The sequence below is a fragment of the Mytilus galloprovincialis genome, chromosome 5 (assembly GCF_965363235.1).
Source record: "Mytilus galloprovincialis chromosome 5, xbMytGall1.hap1.1, whole genome shotgun sequence".
NCBI classification, from domain to species: Eukaryota; Metazoa; Mollusca; class Bivalvia; order Mytilida; family Mytilidae; genus Mytilus; species Mytilus galloprovincialis.
The window spans coordinates 59,597,361-59,616,358 of NC_134842.1; the positions used below are offsets into that span (position 1 = coordinate 59,597,361).

The following is an 18,998-nucleotide window of genomic DNA, read 5'->3' on the forward strand; positions in this document are numbered from 1 at the left end:
CATACATTGAAGTGAATTAATGTAACAATGCAATGTAACCGTAGACTCAATAATTATTGTTACATTCATAATTAATCGGTTCTGTACCCAACCTTGCAATCCGGCAATTAGTCTCCAATGTAACAATGATATTTTTATTATTGTTACATTTCAATGCTCTTCAACCAATGCTCTTCAACTTTGTACTTGTTTGGCTTTATAAATATTTTGATATGAGCGTCACTGATGAGTCTTATGTAGACGAAACACGCGTCTGGCGTACTAAATTATAATCCTGGTACCTTTGATAACTATATTCCATGTAACCTAAGCCAGTGCCTCTTTTATATATATTCATCACTAATTTGGCTCTTGGGGAATCTCAGCCTAGGAGGCTATGAGGAAGCATATAATGAGGTGATGATGAAGCCTATAAGGAGCCTATGAGGAAGCATAGTAGTGTTAATGTTGAATTGGTGTTGGAATGAAATTGTATGAAATTTGACATTTAAACCCCACACATTCTTGGGGGATGAGCAACATTTTTGAAACTAACAGTGATAAAATTTCATATATGTCCATAAAACAGATGATAACAGCTGTGTCCTGGAGGATTTGTGAAGTAACCTTCAATCAAGGCATGAAGAAAAGATGAATTTACAATAGAATCAAAGCTAAGAATAATCACACAATTAATAATAACACTTTATTAAAATGATTAGTCAAACAATATCATACAGAAACTTTGCGAAAACATGCACGTGAAAAACTTAAATTCTACCTAACTTTAATACTTTGATCTGTTTTAATATATATATGCTGGCTATCAGATACTGTATCTGATGCAACCACCTCCCTAATGTTTTTACCAAGTGATCTAGTAGCTACCCCAATTCTAAAAATTAAAGCTATGACTATTATAATGACTTCAGTTGAAGCCACATATAACCAATACATTTTTGTTGAGCCTAAAAGTCGCAGAAAGCTTGACATAAGGTGACGGCAGCGTTAGGTAACTTCTTAAAAGCTTTATATTTTAGAAGGTGGAAGTCTGCCTGGATGCTTCATACTTTGCATACAGTACCTTTTGTTACAAAATCCCTGTCTGTTATATGTTCATTATCTTTGACCTCATTTTCATGGTTCAGTGACTACTTGGAAAAAAAAGTTATGTTAAATTCTCTCTTATTATAAGTAATAGGATAACTATATTTGGTATGTGAGTACCTTGCAAGGTCCTCATGCCTGTCAAACAGTTTTGACTTGACCTCGACCTCTTTTCATGGATCAATGAAGGTTAAGTTTTGGTGGTCAATTCCATAGCTTAGATACTATAAGCAATAGGTCTAGTATATTCGGTGTATGGAAGGACTGTAAGGTGTACATGTCCAACTGGCAAGTGTCATCTGACTTGACCTCATTTTCATGGTTCAGTGGTAATAGTTAAGTTTTTGTGTTTTGGTCTGTTTTTCTTAAACTTTATGCGATAGGTCTACTATATTCAGTGTATGACAGGACTAAGGTGTAGATGTCTAACTGGCATGTGTCATCTGACCTTGACCTCATTTTCATGGTTCAGTGGTCAAAGTTAAGTTTTTGAGTTTTGGTCTTTTTTTTCTAATACTATATGCAATAGGTCAACTATAGTTGGTGTATATAAATATTTTATGATCAATATGTCAGTCACGCAGCTTTTATTTGACATTGACCTTATTTTCACGGTTTCAGTGTTAGGTTTTTGTGTTTTGGTCTGTTTTTCTTAAATTATAAGCAATAGATCAACTATATTTGTTGTATGGAAGAATTGTTAGCTGTATATGCCTGCCTGGTATGGTTCATCTGACCTTGACCTCATTTTCATGGTTCATCGGTAAATGTTTAGTTTTCTTGGTTAATGTTAAGTTTGTGTGACAGTTGTAATAAAGCTTTATATTTAGGACTATCAACATAATATAAATAGTAAAGAAGTGAGACATTTCAGCGTGTGCACTCTTGTTTAGTTTAAGTCTGTTTCTGAGAAACTAAGCAATAGGTCAACTATATTTGGTGTATTAAATGATTGTATGGTTTACATGTATTTCTAGTTTGGTTTATCTGACTTTGACCTCATTTTCTTGGATCATGATAAGTTCATGTGATACTTGTAGTGACATTTATATTTAGAACTATGAACATAAAATTAATGGTTAGTAAAGAAGGCAAGACATTTCGGCATGTGCACTGTTGTTAATAAATGTGATGAAATATTATCCCTCCATAGGTTTCTCATTGTTTGGGTTTAGATAAAGGTTCCAAAAGAAGTCAGTCATAATTGCACCGTATACTTTATTTGCATTCTATGAAATTAGATAAAGTATTCTTTAAACTTTAGGTCTATAGAGCAAAAGACTTTGAACTCATCTATGGCAAGTCTGGTTCCAAACACCTTGTGTCACCTTCTACAGGAACATTTAGACTTCTATGTTCACTGGTGCCTTTTGTTGGACCTAGAGAGTAAAGCCAGCACAGATAAGGGAGGAGTCAGTGATCTGTGGTGTAAAACAGGCCACCAAAGGTAAAATATATAAATACTTTTCTTGATATGTATGTTATTTGTCATTATGTATGTCGATAGTTCAATAACTTGCATCTGTCAATAATACATTTTTGATACAAAAATACACAATTTACACTCCAGATACTTAAATTTAATGTTTTAAAATGTTGTTTAAGAATTGATTCACTGTTGACATCTAGTAACCAAGGAGCCACCATTTTGACTTGCTGAAATCAGTAAATGTGCGAATAATGCAATAGAAAAAAAAAGCAACACTTACCTAAAATTTTTTGTTTTCATGCAATATAAAATCCAGTTTAGAAGGTAAACGCAATGAAAAATCTTCAGATTTGGTATTTTCATTTTTATGACATAATGTTTTGAAATCTTTAATGTGCCAAAAACATAATGGAATTCACAGAATTTGTACTTATTTTGATTTTGTACATTTGATCTCTGATACCTTAATTCTATTTGTTATGCCTCAGAATAAGAATAAAGGTTCTATAGGGTTTTTCAATTGGATTTTTGCTATACAGTGAAATTGACATAGCGTTTGTGCATAGATTACAATAGGTATATTTAAACAGCCATTATTACGTACATCATGGAGTCTGCGCTAAATACAGATATATCAAGAATTTTATCACGGTGTTGTTTACAAAGGGAAAGAAACGTGTCATAGTAAAATATTATTATTACATACATGAAAAAAGGATTTTAACAGCAAATTACCAAATCCTCAAGTATGCAGAACTTTTCAAGATATGTGTTTAAAAAAAATTAAAGCTACACACACAAACAAACACAAAACATGAAATCTTAAAACTTAATTGTAAACGTTTAAAAAAGGTGCATTTAAATGGATTACTCGAAACATTTTAAAGAAACAATAAACATGTACATGTATCATGTTTAATGAATATACATGCTGCATTGTGAATGTGTAACAAGTGACTGGACCGGAAAAAAAACATTAACACAAGGGTTATCCATATCCGTGTACTATGAACACATTCTTGTTATCCTGTAAGACTTAGTAACAAAGGGCAATTATGGTAATCAGTTGACCATCATATATAACCATTGATTGACAATGACATTTAAAAAACAATATTAAACTTTACTTTGATATAAATTCAATGTTCGGACGTAAACTGTAAAATAAGACAGTGTGCAACATTAGCATACTCATATCTGCCTTAAATTCTTTATTTGTGCAAAATGATGTTGTAAACAACTTCACTTTCATTTTTAAAAGCACATTTTCCTAATACCTGATGTTGAGATTAAGTAGATCTTTCCACAATATTTCTTAGAAAATCCTCAAAACAAACGTTAGTTAAGGTATCAATGATAATTTGAGCCTTTTTTGTCTTGCTTGACAGAGTCAATAAGCGAGATATAGGTATGCTGTTTCATGCGTTTGCTTAGTTTTCATGTATTAGTTTGTGATTAGGTCGGTTTATGAGGAACCACTTGTGGTAGGTTAATGCTATTTGGTATTCAGTTGTATTAGCATTGACACATGTAATTACTAAGAGATTATTTGACCCCTGCCCCTCAGTTATGGTTTATTGACTTTGACATTTTGCTTAGTTTACATGTATTAGTTTGTGTTAAGGTTTGTTTAATGGGAGTATTTTTATGTAAGTACATTAATCTTATAGTTGTTGCATGGTTCCGTACTTAGTGTTGCCTGGGTACAAAACTTTGGTATACTTGAAATGGCTTGTCAAGGCAATGGGTCCCCCGTTGGTATATAAATTATTCTGGAGATAATTAACAATTCATTATACATTGTATAAGGAGAGTATAACCTTGAGGAATGAATCCTTCAGTGCAATGAAAATGTAGCCTGTAAAAATAAATATGGACTTATAAAACTCAATTATTTACCTTGAAAGTCAAAGGTCAAAAACAAAATATCAATTATTTGGACCTTGAGATGAAAGGTCATGATAATATAAGACTGATATGATATTTTAAGATAATAAATTTGAAGTGACATGTCATAAGTCAATGTCAAATTGATAGACTGTTGGCTCAGACAAGTTTATATGACAATAGAATCTAGAAGAAGAAGAAACAATAGAAGTACTACTGTTGACTTGTTATCTCAAAGTCAGCCAGACCAAAGAAATATTTTGAGATACCAGTAGTTAGACCAGACTTTCAAGTTCTATAATGGTGGCTGATTGACTTTTTTATGCCCTGACGAGGGGCATTATGTTTTTCAGTTTGTCTGTTTGTTTGTCTTTCCTGCTTCAGGTCAAGGTAGTTTTTTATGAAGTTAAAAGTCAAATCAACTTGAAACTTAGTACATATGTTCCCTATGATATGATCTCTCTAATTTAATGCTAAAGTAGAGTTTTGACTCCAATTACAAGGTCCACTGAACATAAAATATGTGCATGCAGGACTTGGTTTAGTATATAGCATTGGTTTAATAATTTCGATAACTCTCAAATTTAAAGAAAGTTATTTCATATTACTGTCATGAAGTAAAGAAATTTCAGAATTTACAATCGTGAGTATCTTGTATAAATACTAGTTTTAAGTGACCTAATTTTGTACCTTTTCTTATTTCAATCAAATTCACTTGGATAACTGTTTGATTATTACAAAACATTTGTCAACTAAATTTTGGGTATAGATGTTAAACTTGATAATGGATTATTCTAACATGACATCCTTCAAAAGCTTTGAGTACACACCCATGGTAAAATATGAATACATTGTTTTGGGTTGTTCCGATCTTACTCCCAGGTCATATCTTTTTTTTGTGAATTAGCTACCAAAAGTCATAGAACAATGACATTAAAATAAGTCATTTTACAGAAAAACACACGCTTGTGAAACCAAAAATCATCACACAAGGAAACGTAAACAAACGATGCTTAAATGCGTTATAAGCCATTTTTTAATACATATAAGACATATAAGTAAACTTATCTTTATATTCATCTAAACCTATTGATATACGTTATTGTAAATATGTCGGCAATAAAGACAACAACACTCAAGTTTTTACCGCATAGTATCTGTTTATTGGGTCTAGAAGTTTCGCCTAGTAGATAGGCATCATCAGGACAATTATACAAAGAAATATGACAGTGAAGTATGAATCTTGCGGTTTAGCGGTTTAACCGGAAGTGTAAGTTACATAATAGTAGTTATGGTGACGTTATATAAATTATAAATAGAAAGTGAAAGTGAAAGTAAATTGAAATAGAAAATATATAAATAGAAATGTTAGTGTTTTCTTGAATGGTAACAAGCATCTCGTGTGGTTGACATCTATCCCGTTCTGTGTAGTTAATCTCATGGGAGGTCTTTGGTGGTATTGTACGTTGTAGTTATCTAATAATCATGTCAGTGAATTCCAAATTGGACAACACCTCGCTGTTCATTCTGTACAGTCAACTGGCTTCGCTCTGGGACCCTCGAGTTACTGCTTCCAATTGCGTCGGTAATGGTGTGAAGTGTATGATCGTCACACATTTTGGAAATTAAAATAGTGGTAGACCCGTAAATATTTAATTATGAGTTGTGTTAATGAGTAAAGCTTTTGCTGTGGTTTGATGTTGAATCTGTAAGAGCTTCCAGCAGGTTTCTTCTTTCTAAACCTGTGGTAAAGTATTGTAATGGTTGAGACTCTGTTAAATCTTTATGTTAATTTTGCGTAGTGTCATAAATTCAGCTAGGTGGTCTTGATTTCTTATTAGTGTTATCATCGGTTGTAGCGGTTTCTTCTTCTCTTTTTGGACAGTGCCGAATCTTGATCATTTTCAGGAAAAGATCGGGAATCTTGGTATTGGTCGGTAGTATCATCCATGCTGTTGGTCGTAAAGTACAACGCTAGTGTGGCGAAGGTGGATCCTTGCGGATGCAGGGGTTCACAGAAAGTAAACAGTAAAAATATAAGTGAACCAACACCTGAAATGGTGATTGTGCGGTAGGGTAAAAACGAGTGGATACCGCTAGGTCTTTATTGTCGACATATTAATTTTTTTCAAGATGACTGTGAATACCTAGCCGTATCCACTCGTTTTTACCCTACTGCACAATCACCACACAAGGTGTTGGTTCACTTATATTTTTACTGTTATTGTAAATAGTTTAATCATGTCACTAATACAGTTTCCTCTGCTCTTTTACATCAATTTAATAGTGCGTTTATTTATGGGAATGGCAAATATTTGCCTTCACCTAGAGCACTTCGATCCAAAAGAATTGCTGTATTTGTCGTATTAGAATTGAAATAATCCATGGGGTCTTGAATTTATACTGATTTTACCACGGGTTGGCCCTTAACCATATTTTATTCTTGCTGTAGCTCGTGATAAAATCAGAATAAATTCAAGCCCCTATGAATTATTATTTAATTACCAGTATTCATGTTTCCAGATAACTTATGATATTTACAAATTGATTCTTTAAAAAAGTAGCTTGAAAGAAAACCAAGAATGCAAGACTGATCAATTTACTATAAGATAATTTATTGTTTTTAATTATTTCCTTTCATTGAATAATATAAAATGTTAAATATATACAGATGATTCGCATGACTCCATTTGGAAATTGTATTGGAAAAAAAATGTTGAAAAATCCTGTGATTTAAATTGTATTTAGAGAACAAGAAGGTAGCTGTATATAATCCTGTCATTTGAATTGTATTTAGAGAACAAGAAGGTAGCTGTATAGATGGATTGAGATTATCAGATCATCAAGTTAATAATGGATATTGTTTGCTGACATTTTCCAGACACCAAGATAAGCAAAAGTAGGTATCACTTTACTCTTTTTATATATATACCGGTAATTATATTTGTCATAGAAATTCTAAGCATATCTGCCAACCTCTGAGACCTTCAAAGAGGAAGATCTCCCCCTCAGCTATGACAGCTGAGGGGGAGATTTTGCACGAACGACATTTTCATTTGAAATATATGACCTGTTTATTTATCCATCTACAAAACACATGTAAGAGTTACTAGATATACTTTATTTCTATAGAAAACATTTGCATCCCATTAGGACAGCTTTTCAAGTTACTCTGTATAATGACAATGTCACTGACGGTGCACTTTTTGTATGTACATTCTCATATCCTAAAATTATATGTTCAATACATCTTTTATAAATTTCAATTCAAACATTGTATAGAAGTATAGATCTCTTAAATGATTTTCAAAATATATAAATAATTTTTTTGTCCTTAGACATTATCCTTTTATGATTATTTGTTCAATTTATATTTAATTTATATTAAATATAAATTATCAATTCACATTAAATATAAAGAGTCTCCCGCTCAAAATGGGATGTTGGCAGGTATGTCTAGGTGGCAATCCTACTGTGCGCCTGTCTGATCTTGTAAACACTCTCACTTGTTTAATTATTATCCAAATAAGGTGGTACCTAACACCTTGACTTAAATTGATTTGGCTTGTTTAATTTTCATAAAATTTTGACAAAATATTTTCTTCAACCCTTTGACAAAAATTTCAATAAACTTGTACCATTCACTTTCTCAGAAAAATTTGGTTGCATATACATGTAAAGCAGTTTTGAAAAAAACACTTATTTTGATCATCGAGAAGCTTAATATTTCCTTAACTATACAAAGTAATGAAAACATTTAGCTGATTTTACAAAGTTATCTCCCTGTAGTGTTAGGTACAACCTTAAATTAGCAATTGTATCAGCATAATATGCATTAAACAATTTAGAAAATCAGTCGCAATCAATTACCAGTTTCACTTGTAAAGAAATATATATTATGAGACAATTATTACATAAAAGAAATGGCTGAAAACCAAAAATCTCAAAATGTCATTGCCTCAATGCTGAATTTCAAAGCAGCAACTGAAATGTATTACAGGGTACCTCTACGAATCTTGTAAAAAAATAACTTTTTATACCTGTCTACATATATATATTGCCATTGTTGATTAATGATAATCTTTTCCTATATATTCACTTTCACTATGATTGTATTGGTTTAAGTTTCTTCAAAACCTTAAGAATTTAGAGTTATTGATCTTTAATGATGATTTTCATCAATTGTTTGCATTTTTGTGTTATATCTTAAAAATTTTTATGGATGAATAGAAACATAAATAATTAAAAATTATCACCAAGACAAGATCTACCATAAAGACAACATGGAGGAAATGGCCAACGACTCTTTATTATAGTTATTGCCCTTTAATGAGGATTTTTACCATGTTTTTTTTAGCGTTTTTTCTTGAATGTTTACTAGATTAATTGACACTTTAAATTGATAATGATTAGCAAGACTAACAAAAGAGCAAAAACTAAAGAATATAGAGAGAAATTAAACAGACTAAATGATCAGCAATACAAGATCAACAAAGCTAGAGATATTTGTCATGAATCCTATTCTTATCTACAATGTTAAAGATCTAGAGTGTCCTTTGTTTAATATGCTCATGGACCACGGTGCGCAACACAGGAAGAGCCTCTAGTTATTCCTAAGTCACTGACTTACTGTATCATTGATGTATACTCTAGATCCTTTAATTTTTATTTGGTTATGCGGTCATAGATATGTGTATGTTGGGGGATTGTTAGTTACCAAGAATTCAGGATAAAGAGAACTAATTGTATATTTAAATGAACCAGTAATTATCTATATTTTATTAGGTTATATTCCACTAGTATTAACATGATAGGTATAGCTGTACAGGATTACATGATTATATCAACAGAAAAGACCAATCATTTAGCTCTATGCAATGGTACTGTTGTTGGTATTACAGAGGAAAGTATTGACATTGCTATTGAAAGGTAATTCTGTCTCTTCCTTATCTATGAACTTCAAATTGACAGTCTTTCGTCATTCATAAGGTTTGTCATACACTGGCTTTAAAGGGCAGTAAAATCCATTTTGGAAAATTGTATTTATGACTCAATGCATTTTTCAATATTCTGTTTGGAAAAAAAAACTTCAATTTATTTCAATCAATTGCTTGTTAAGGGGACATAACAATGTAGAATATCCAGTTTTTATACGCCCGTAGTCTTTTAGACGGGGCGTATTATGGTATACCGTTGTCCGTCCGTCCGTCGTCCACACTTCGGACAATAACTCAAAAACACTTTCACCAATTTCCATGAAACTTAAGTGAATTGTTTATATCTATTGACGTAAGCTCCCTTTCGTTTTTTTTTTAATTTCAGATTTTAAGTTTTGGATTTATGGGGCTTTATTCATAAAAAAGGGGGGATTTTCAACACTTCGGACAATAACTCAAAAAGGCTTTCACCAATGTCCATGAAACTTTGGTGAATTGTTTATATCTATTGATGTAAGCTCCCTTTCAATTTTTATAAATTTCAGATTTTAAGTTTTGGATTTATGGGGCTTTATTCATAAAAAAAGGGGGATTTTCAATACTTCGGACAATAACTCGAAAAGGCTTTCACCAATGTCCATGAAACTTTGGTGAATTGTTTATATCTATTGATTGATACTTCAGTCTTAGATACATGATTTTTTTAATAGCTGAAATTGCTGTCAGTAACTGAGTACTTTCTGATCTGTATGTAGTGTTTTTGTTGTTGTTAAGGATGAGGAATAGATAAATACACTGCTTGCATCCATTTCATTTACATTTTTTGCCAATGAGACAACTCTCCACCAGAGACCAAATGATAAAGAAGTTCGCAACTTTAGGTCACTGTACAGCCTGCAACCCATTCTGTATAGTAAGCTTTCAAGGGTACCGAGTGAGAAATGTAAAACATGTTTGAAAGTGCCATGCAAACCTCCCCTAACCTGGGACAGTGGTGTAACAACCCAAGAACAAACTATTCAAAACAGAAAAAAGTTGATATTTATACATTTGTGTATACATATATAAGGTTAATTTTGTTTTGTTTATAATGTTTGAATTATCTTCCCTTAATTTTCCTAAAAATTTACTTGTATACTGTGGATTCATTTATTTTTGTGGGTATCAATTTTCGTGGATTCAGTTAACATTGCATTTTTGTGGATATTTAATTTCATGGTTTTGCCAAAGTCTGCATACAAGCCTATAAAACATTGTATTTTGTTGAACATTTGAAATTGTGGTTTACCTTTACCCAAGATATCCACTAAATTGATATCCCACAAATAATAATCAATCAACAGTTAAAGTAAATTTTTTTCATTCCCCTAAAAATGCTAAAATTCACAAGTTTTGAGATGTAAAAACTTGCCTTTAAAGATTTTTTCTCAGGTTAGCTCATAATTTTTTATTCGATTTCAATGTTTCATCTCATAAATTTAACAGAGAAACGAATATCCAAAGATCTTAAGTAATTGCAAAAGGCCTTCAAAAATTTCCCTTTGAGGGCTTGTAAATGAGCAGTATTCGGAAGAAAACAGACAAACAAGATGTTTCATTGTCCATGAAATAACACTTAAGGGGGCTTGCGGGTCTAAATCAATTTTTTTTTAAACATAGGATTTCGCTATTTTTTTCTATAAAAAAAATTTATCCTATACTTAATTAAAAGAAAATTTAAATAAAAATATGGGGTCACTGTTCTTTAAACTCACAATCTGCCTTTGAAAGAAGCATTTCTGTTAAAGTACTTTTTTTTCTGTTAAACTAATAGGAGAAAAAAAAGTAAAATCGAAATACAAAAAGAACTAAATTACAGAAATCACTTAAATTTTTACAATAGTTTAGAGCAAGTACAGTTCATGTGAAAAAAATAATAAAAAATATAGGTCACCGATGAGTTATAAAAGTTATTTCAATTTTTAAGCAAAAAAATTGGCATTTTTTTCACCAAAGGCAGATAATTTGGAGATTTTTCAATGATATAAACATTTTAAAAGTCATCTGGGGCCGAAAGGAATTAATTTTTGTACCATATCATAAAGTAACAACTAATAGTGTAATAAATGAAATTTGTAATGAAAAAAAATGTTTCAATTTTTGCTGAATTTTATGTACCCTCCAGCCTCCTTAAACCTTTGTCACTTCAATAGTTGTAATTTAGCTTAATTTGGAGAACTGTAAATACTGAAGCCAGGTCTAGCTCTTATTTCTAACTTTTATTCTTTATGAATTGTATACCTCTTGTTTGGACATGATCAACAGATGCCTAAAAGTCGAATGAAAAGACTTGGATGGAGAGTTGTCTCATTGGCACTCATATCACATCTTCTTATATCTACTAACACACTATACTTTGAAGTTTTTGTCATGTGCAGTTTGATTTTTGTATCTAATAGTATACCCATTATGATATAATATATATATACCTGTGCCTTTTTAAATCAATTTGTAGTGAAAGTTTACAGAGAATTATAACATTAAAAGAGGAGATATTCAGACTAGATAGATACAGTAGCTTTAGTACAGCCAGTATTTTGTATTCAAACTTATCCAAACTAATGATGGATGAACCTCGAAGGTAAGATAGTCTTTGTAAGAACATTCATTAACATAATCATTCAAGAGCATATACTTGTTAGCCTACTATGTAAGATGGACATGGATAAATTAAGATTTTAATTTTCTAAGACTATAGTGAAATTTTGTAGCAAAAGTAAACTTTTTCTAGTTGTATAATTACAAAGTTTATTAGCATCACCATATAAATAACTGAGGCCCATTGTTTTCTGAAAAAAATAGTTTTTAACATTCTGCTAATTTTTGCTTTGGACTTAGGTAAATTGTAAAAAATCACAGTTATACAGACTTTTTATCTATATGCCTTCAGATATTTAACAGATTTTTGGTATTTTTTTTAACCATGTTGAGTAACAGATCAAGTGTAAGGTTCATTCCACTCTGCTTATTTTTGCTGAAATTACAGGCTTTGGACTTTGATAAATTGTTGAAAATCACAGTTATACAGACTCTTTTTTTATAAAGCCTTCAGATATTGGGCTTATTTTTTTTATTTGTTTTTATACGACTGCAATAATTAAAATATTTTTGGTCGTATATTGCTATCACGTTGTCTTAGAAGTCATCAGCGTCATCCGAAGACAGATGGTTTACAGATAATACCTTTAGTAAAAGTAAATAGAAATCAATAAAATTTTAACACATGGTTTATAAGCACTATTGGAAGGTTTGGATAAATTTTGAGGGTTATGGTCCCTTCTGATTAGGAATTAGGGGCCCAAATTAACATTTTTATAGTTTCTAGACAATAACTTGTGTTAAAGTGTATGAATCCCTCTTAAATTATACCACAAGTTTCCATACTACAAAAGGATAGTTATGATTGACTTTAGGGGGTTATGGCTCAAACCATATAGGAATTAAAGGGTAAAAAAGGGGGAAAACAAAGGTTTTTCTGGGTAAAGGACAATTAAGACAATTTAAAGAACACTGTTTGATTACCTCTCTTACACTGCTTGTAAATTATATATTAAGAAATTATGATTGTCTTGAGGTGTCAATTTATTTTTAGCAGTTACTATTAATTTATATTAATTTTAACCATGACTCTGTATGTCATTTTATATTTTAAAACTTTTATGATGTATTTAAATTGGTAATTATGGTTGCAAACTCCATTAGAAATTTGAATTGAGATCCTGACATATCTTGAGGGAAAGAATTTTTTATGTGAATAAGGGAAAGTGGAAGGTGAAAAAAATTGATTGCACAAAAGCAAAAAACCGGGATAAAGGCAAAAATCTGATTATAAATTCAAATCATATAACCAATTTGAAGTTCTTGACTACAGTTAAGAAACCTATTATGTGTCAAAAATTTAGTTACAGTCCAAATGCAGACCTGTATCAAGGGTGAATATTGTGTCCATTTTGGCCCAACTTTTCAGAGTTGGACATCTGCGGTCGTATCCAGCTGCCCTCAGTGAAGCAATTTATTGTACAGTAGTTAGGCTTTTACAAATCCTATACATCACTACCTGACTATGGTGTTAAGGGGTTTGATATATAATACAAAAAAATGAATAATTGACTACATTTTATCTCCTACCATGGTGGAATAAATCATAAATTGTTTATTACAATGTATATTGAAAACCATTAAAATTTCAACCCATTTACTATATTATAGTCTTTTAGTTTTACCATAACAATTTCTTTTCAGAAAAAGAATATTTGTTCAGCCTTTTCCTTATTGGAATAACAACTAGATTAGCTATAGTTTTGTTCCAGTTAAAACATGTCTACCTAGTCTTTTACATTCATTGCTGACGTTGAATGCAGTTCTAGAAGCAATTTGAGACATTTTTGTTCAGTTGTTGATATGTATTATAATTAGTATGTAACAATAAATTTAAATTATGAAAATAATAAGAATCATGTTGTTTTCCAGTGATAATCTTAGAAAACTAATTATAGACAGAAAGTCTCCAGAATTTGCAGCTAAACTATCAAAAATAGAAATAGAAAAAGGTGAGAACAGTTCAGGTTTTTTTTATTTAAAATTTATTTCTAGCTTAAAAAAACTGTCTGTCCCAAACAGCTTCTAAATAGGTTTCCATTTTTGTCGAGCCTGCGACTTTTGTCACAGAAAGCTCAACTTAGGGATAGTGAGCCGGTGGCGGCAGCGGCATTAACTAACTTCTTAAAAGCTTTATAAGTTACAAGGTGGGAGACCTGGATGCTTCATACTTTGTATATAGATGCCTTATGTTATGAGGTTTCCGTCTGTCACATGTTCATTGTCCTTGACCTCATTTTCATGGTTATGTGACTACTTGAAAAAAAAGTTAAGATATATTTGGTATGTGCATACCTTGCAAGGTCCTCATGCCCGTCACACACTTTTCACTTGACCTCGACCTCATTTCATGGATCAGTGAACAAGGTTGAGTTTTGGTGGTCAAGTCCATAGCTCAGTTACTATAAGCCATGGGTCTAGTATATATTTGGTGTATGGAAGGATGGTTAGGTGAACATGTCCAAGTGAAAAATGTCCTCTGACCTTGATTCATTTTCATGTTTTGGTCTGTTTTTCTTATACTGTATGCAATAGGTCTACTATATTTGGTGTATAGAATGATTGTCAGGTATACTTGTCCAACTGCTGGTGTCATCTGACCTTGACCTCATTTTCATGGTTCAGTTGTCTAAGTTAAGTTTTTGAGTTTTGGTCATTTTTGTTGAGCCTTCAACTTTAGTCGAATAAGCGATCCTACATTCTGTCAGCAGCGGCAGCGGTGGCGTCCACAAATATTCACTCTGTGGTTAAAGTTTTTAAAATTTTTAAAATAACTTTCTAAAACTATCCTGGAATTCTACCATATTTGGACAGAAGCTTGTTTATGATCAGAAGATAGTATCCAGAAGTAAATTTTTTAAACATAAAATACCATTTTTTCCGTATTCTATATATAAATGGACTTTTTTTCTGCCAGGAAACATTACATTCACTCTGTGGTTAAAGTTTTAGAAGTCATGCTACCCAATTTCAAACTTGATCTGTGTGACAAAACACAGATCAAGTTTGAAATTGGGGGGAATGACTTCTACTAGCCATGAGTTATACCCCTTTGTAAACATAGAAATTGCTCAATTTTTTTGTTTCTATAAAAAAGAAGATGTGGTATGATTGCCAATGAGAAAACTGTCCACAAGAGACCAAAATGACACAGACATTAACAACTATAGGTCACTGTACTGCCTTCAACAATGAGCATAGCCCATACCGCATAGTCAGCTATAAAAGGCCCCGATAAGACAATGTAAAACAATTCAAACGAGAAAACTAGCAGCCTTATTTATATAAAAAAAAAAACAAATACATAAACAAACGACAACCACTGAATTACAGGCTCCTGACTTGGGACAGACACATACATAAATAATGTGGAGGGGTTAAACATGTTAGCTGGATCCCAACCCTCCCCTAACCTGTTCTCTTACTGTATCTGTCTTAACATGAAACTTATGCACAAGGCTTATTACCATAAAACACAGATCAAGTTTGAAATTGGGGGGGGGGCCTAACTTTTACTGTTCAGGAGTTAATCCCCTTTTGAAAATGGAAAAATTGCTAAATCTGTCATTTCTGTTTTCTAACTAATGATTGCTTCAACCAAATGATATGAAACTTCTATAAAATGCTTGAAATCATAAAATGGTCTTAATACATGAATCCTGCATCTGTATGTGCAAATTCACTCATGCATATTTACAAGCAGGAGCATCTGTGGCGCATATACGCTAAATTACAAGTACTAATGAATGAGTTGAATATGCACTTAGCTTGTTCTTTTTCACTCTGTTAGTTGTTGTTTACCTAAAACAACAATTAGTCTCATGGCCACAGACCACAATCAATTCCTCTATCAGTTCTTTATAACACTTTGTATCATTAAAAAAATTGCACCATGCACTTTTGTCAATTTTTTTGTGTGTGTAATGTATAGTACTAGTCCAAATATATATCCAAAATTCAGAAAGATTGAAGCAATCACTTTTACAAATTTAGCCAATACACATCCATACCCCTATTGACAAGTCAAGAGATGTTAAAACTGTAAATATTACCTTTTTGCACTTGGCCTAATCACTCATTCCATATCAAAATCAGCTTAAATACATCATTCAAAAATTTATGTCACCTCTCTTCTTTCATTTCCACTCCAAAAAATCTAAGAAATGAGTGAAGAAGGAAAAATACACTCTAATTAAAAGGAACTATATTTGTGGACAACGAAAAGCAGGGTCATTAATTGTGGTCTTGGGCCTCATGTACTATACAACATTTATCTATGACTAATATGGGGACAAAGTCCCCAATTACAGTAGAAAATCAATAAAAAAAACTTAAATAACGTCACAACTAAATCCCTAACAACAGAACCAATATCGGAAACGTTACGGTATTTCCGTTTCTATTATCAACATGTTTGAATTTAAAAAAACTGAATACAGACTTCGTCCCCATTTACAGGTAATGCCTGCCTCATATTATTGATTCTATGAATAAAAATGGAGGTGTTTCATTTTGGAGAAACCATATGCTAGCCATTATCAATAGTAAAATATCATGTACAAAACTTTTCATAACTATTTCTAATTTTTAACTGGATTTTTGTGACAAAAATGTCGGTTATTGATTTGGGGATGTACGGCGGGCGGCTGGGCGGGCGGCAATCAAATGTTGTCCGTGCATTAACTCATGAACCGTTCAACCAAAGCTTTTAAAATTTTAATATGTTGTTACTGACAACTAAATGAAGGTCAAGTTCAATAATGGCGATTTTGACTTTTACCGTTCAGGAGTTATGGTTCATGAAAGATTGAAAAATGGTTTTTCCAGTCGTGTCCGTGCATTTACGCATGAACTGTTCTACCAAAGCTTCCCAAATTTTAATATGTTGTTACTGATGACAAAATGAAGGCCAAGTTTAATAATGACGATTTTGACTTTTACCGTTCAGGAGTTATGGTTCTTGAAAGATTGAAAAATGGAGTTTCCAGTCGTGTCCGTGTATTTACACATGAACTGTTCTACCAAAGCTTCCCAAATTTTAATATGTTGTTACTGATGACAAAATGGAGGTCAAGTTCAATAATGACGATTTTGACTTTTACCGTTCAGGAGTTATGGTTCTTGAAAGATTGAAAAATGGTTTTTCCAGTTGTGTCCGTGCATTTACGCATAAACTGTTCTACCAAAGCTTCCCAAATTTTAATATGTTGTTACTGATGACAAAATGGAGGTCAAGTTCAATAATGACGATTTTGACTTTTACCGTTCAGGAGTTATGGTTCTTGAAAGATTGAAAAATGGTGTTTCCAGTCGTGTCCGTGCATTTTCTCATGAACCATTCAACCAAAGCTTTTGAAATTTTTATATGTTGTTACTGATGACAAAATAGAGGTCAAGTTCAATAATGACGATTTTGACTTTTACCGTTCAGGAGTTATGGTTCTTGAAAGATCGTAAAATGGTGTTTCCATTCACTTTATTGCATTTATTCATGAACCATTCAATCTAAGCTTTTCAAATGTTAATATGTTGATACTGATGACAAAATGGAGGTCAAATTTGATATTGACGATTTTCACTTTCACCATTCATCAGTAATGGTTCTTGTGATATTGCCAGGACACAAATAAATGTTAATAAATCCGGTTTGCTGTCGTTGTGACAGCCTCTTGTATTAACATACTATTACTAAGACATAATTGTATAAACACTATACAAATATCATATTTACAAACAATTCTAAAATACATGAAATAAGAATAATTGTATCATTTGGCTTTCTAGAGGGCTTATAATAACTCGTTACAACTTACAATGAAAATAATTAAGATAACATAACTCAAATACACTACCTACCGGGTACTCATTAATTGCCTTACTTATGCACCTGTGGTAGAGCTTGGACAGGTGAAATTTATTAAAACCTGTGGTAGAACCTCACAGGTAAAAATTCTTGAAACCTGTGGTAGAACCCAGACAGGTGAAAAATGCAAAAAAAACTTGTGGTAGAACTTATGTTATACTGTTACACCACTGTCCCAGGTTAGGAGAGGGTTGGGGTCCCGCTAACATGTTTAACCCGCCACAATCTGTATATGAGTGCCTGTCCCAAGTCAAGAGCCTGTGATTCAGTGGTTGTCGTTGATGTGTTACATATATGTTTTTCGTTCATTTTTTGTACATAAATTAGGCTGTTAGTTTTCTTGTTTGAATTGTTTTACATTTGTCATTTCGGGGCCTTTTATAGCTGACTATGCGGTATGGGCTTTGCTCATTGTTGGAACCATACGGGGACCTATAATTATTAATTTCTGTGTCATTTGGTCTCTTGTGGAGAGTTGTCTCATTGGCAATCATACCACATCTTCTTTTTATATAGACAGGTAAAAAACATTCAAACCTGTGGTAGACAGGTGAGCATTAAAAACAAACCTGTATAAGAACCTGTGGTAGATCCCAGACAGGTGTTTTTTAAATGAGAATTCCTGTGGTTGATCCCACCAGGTACAAATAACTAACTTAATTATGACACTTAAATTAAAAAATACCTTGATAAATAAATTATTTATAAGATGTATTGATAAATTGGAGAAAAATAATACAAACAAAATAAAAAAAGACAACATAATGTTATGAGTAGCCCCTTTTTAAAATAGATAAAAATTGAATAATGAGAAATTTTAGGCGAAGTTGGGGATAGTGGTTGGGCTGAATTAATTTTCCTTGAATAAAAATTGACTGTTTACAGTGCAATGCTCAACAAACAACTGACCCCCTTATCAAAATTATATACTGATGCTTCTCTTATTACACCCACAGGCCATTCATTAGGAGGCGGTACCTGGTACTTTTACCCTCCTATGCTATTGACAAGTACCGCCTAAATGTAGAAATTTTTATATAAGATATTCATGGAATAAATTGAAATGTACCACCTAGAAACGTGGAAAGTACCAGTCAACATGAAAGATAATGAAACCCCTGCACCCATGCTGTGATTATGGTGTTTCCTATCTATGACC

General features: G+C 32.1%; 1 protein-coding gene across 3 annotated transcripts in view; it reads left to right on the plus strand.

The window, feature by feature from the left end:
• Positions 1-18,998, plus strand: part of LOC143076153 (DNA replication ATP-dependent helicase/nuclease DNA2-like) — a 197,584-nt gene that overhangs the window by 97,004 nt on the left and 81,582 nt on the right. For all 3 annotated transcript variants that reach the window (XM_076251829.1, XM_076251830.1, XM_076251831.1), the window contains 5 exons: positions 2,351-2,533; positions 7,200-7,301; positions 9,188-9,331; positions 11,834-11,959; positions 13,849-13,928. In XM_076251829.1, the coding sequence (XP_076107944.1) occupies positions 2,351-2,533; positions 7,200-7,301; positions 9,188-9,331; positions 11,834-11,959; positions 13,849-13,928 (635 nt within the window). The remainder of the gene's footprint in view (positions 1-2,350; positions 2,534-7,199; positions 7,302-9,187; positions 9,332-11,833; positions 11,960-13,848; positions 13,929-18,998) is intronic.